Raw genomic sequence first — 505 nt, 5'->3', positions numbered from 1 at the left:
CTGGATCTTCAACTTGTTGACCGTCATTATCGGGCTGATTGGGCTGGCTGGAAATGCAGTTGTGCTCTGGCTCCTGGGTTTCCGCATGCGTCGAAATGCCTTCTCCGTCTACATCCTCAACCTGGCCGGGGCCGACTTCCTCTTACTCTGCACCTATGTTGTATATTCCTTGCTGGAACTCATGAACATCTTCGTTCCCAACATCATCTACCACATCGTCTTCATGACTGTGACAATCTCCTCCTACATTGCAGGTCTGAGCATTCTCAGCGCCATTAGCACCGAGCGCTGCCTGTCGGTCCTGTGCCCCATCTGGTACCGCTGCCGCCGCCCAAGACACCTATCAGCTGTCATGTGTGCCCTGCTCTGGGCTCTGTCTCTGCTGATGAACATCTTCATCGGGTCCCACTGTCGTTTCCTATTTATGATTCATGGCTACTATCAATGTACGGCATTTTATTTCATCATACCTACATGGCTCATTTTTTTGTTTGTGGTTCTCTCT

General features: G+C 50.5%; 1 protein-coding gene across 1 annotated transcript; it reads left to right on the top strand.

Annotated features, from left to right (window-relative positions):
* Positions 1-4: 4 nt before the first annotated feature.
* LOC102499997 (mas-related G-protein coupled receptor member X2-like) lies at positions 5-446 on the top strand (the record flags this gene model as incomplete). The annotated part of the gene is made up of 1 exon (XM_006163529.1): positions 5-446. A coding segment is annotated over one exon (442 nt), but the record flags the coding sequence as incomplete, so codon positions are not given.
* Between the last annotated feature and the right edge of the window lie 59 nt (positions 447-505).

The sequence above is a fragment of the Tupaia chinensis genome, unplaced genomic scaffold (assembly GCF_000334495.1).
Source record: "Tupaia chinensis unplaced genomic scaffold, TupChi_1.0 Scaffold142531_1, whole genome shotgun sequence".
Lineage (NCBI taxonomy): Eukaryota > Metazoa > Chordata > Mammalia > Scandentia > Tupaiidae > Tupaia > Tupaia belangeri.
Note: the sequence above shows the minus strand (reverse complement) of the source record. Positions and strands in the feature narration are given on the sequence as shown.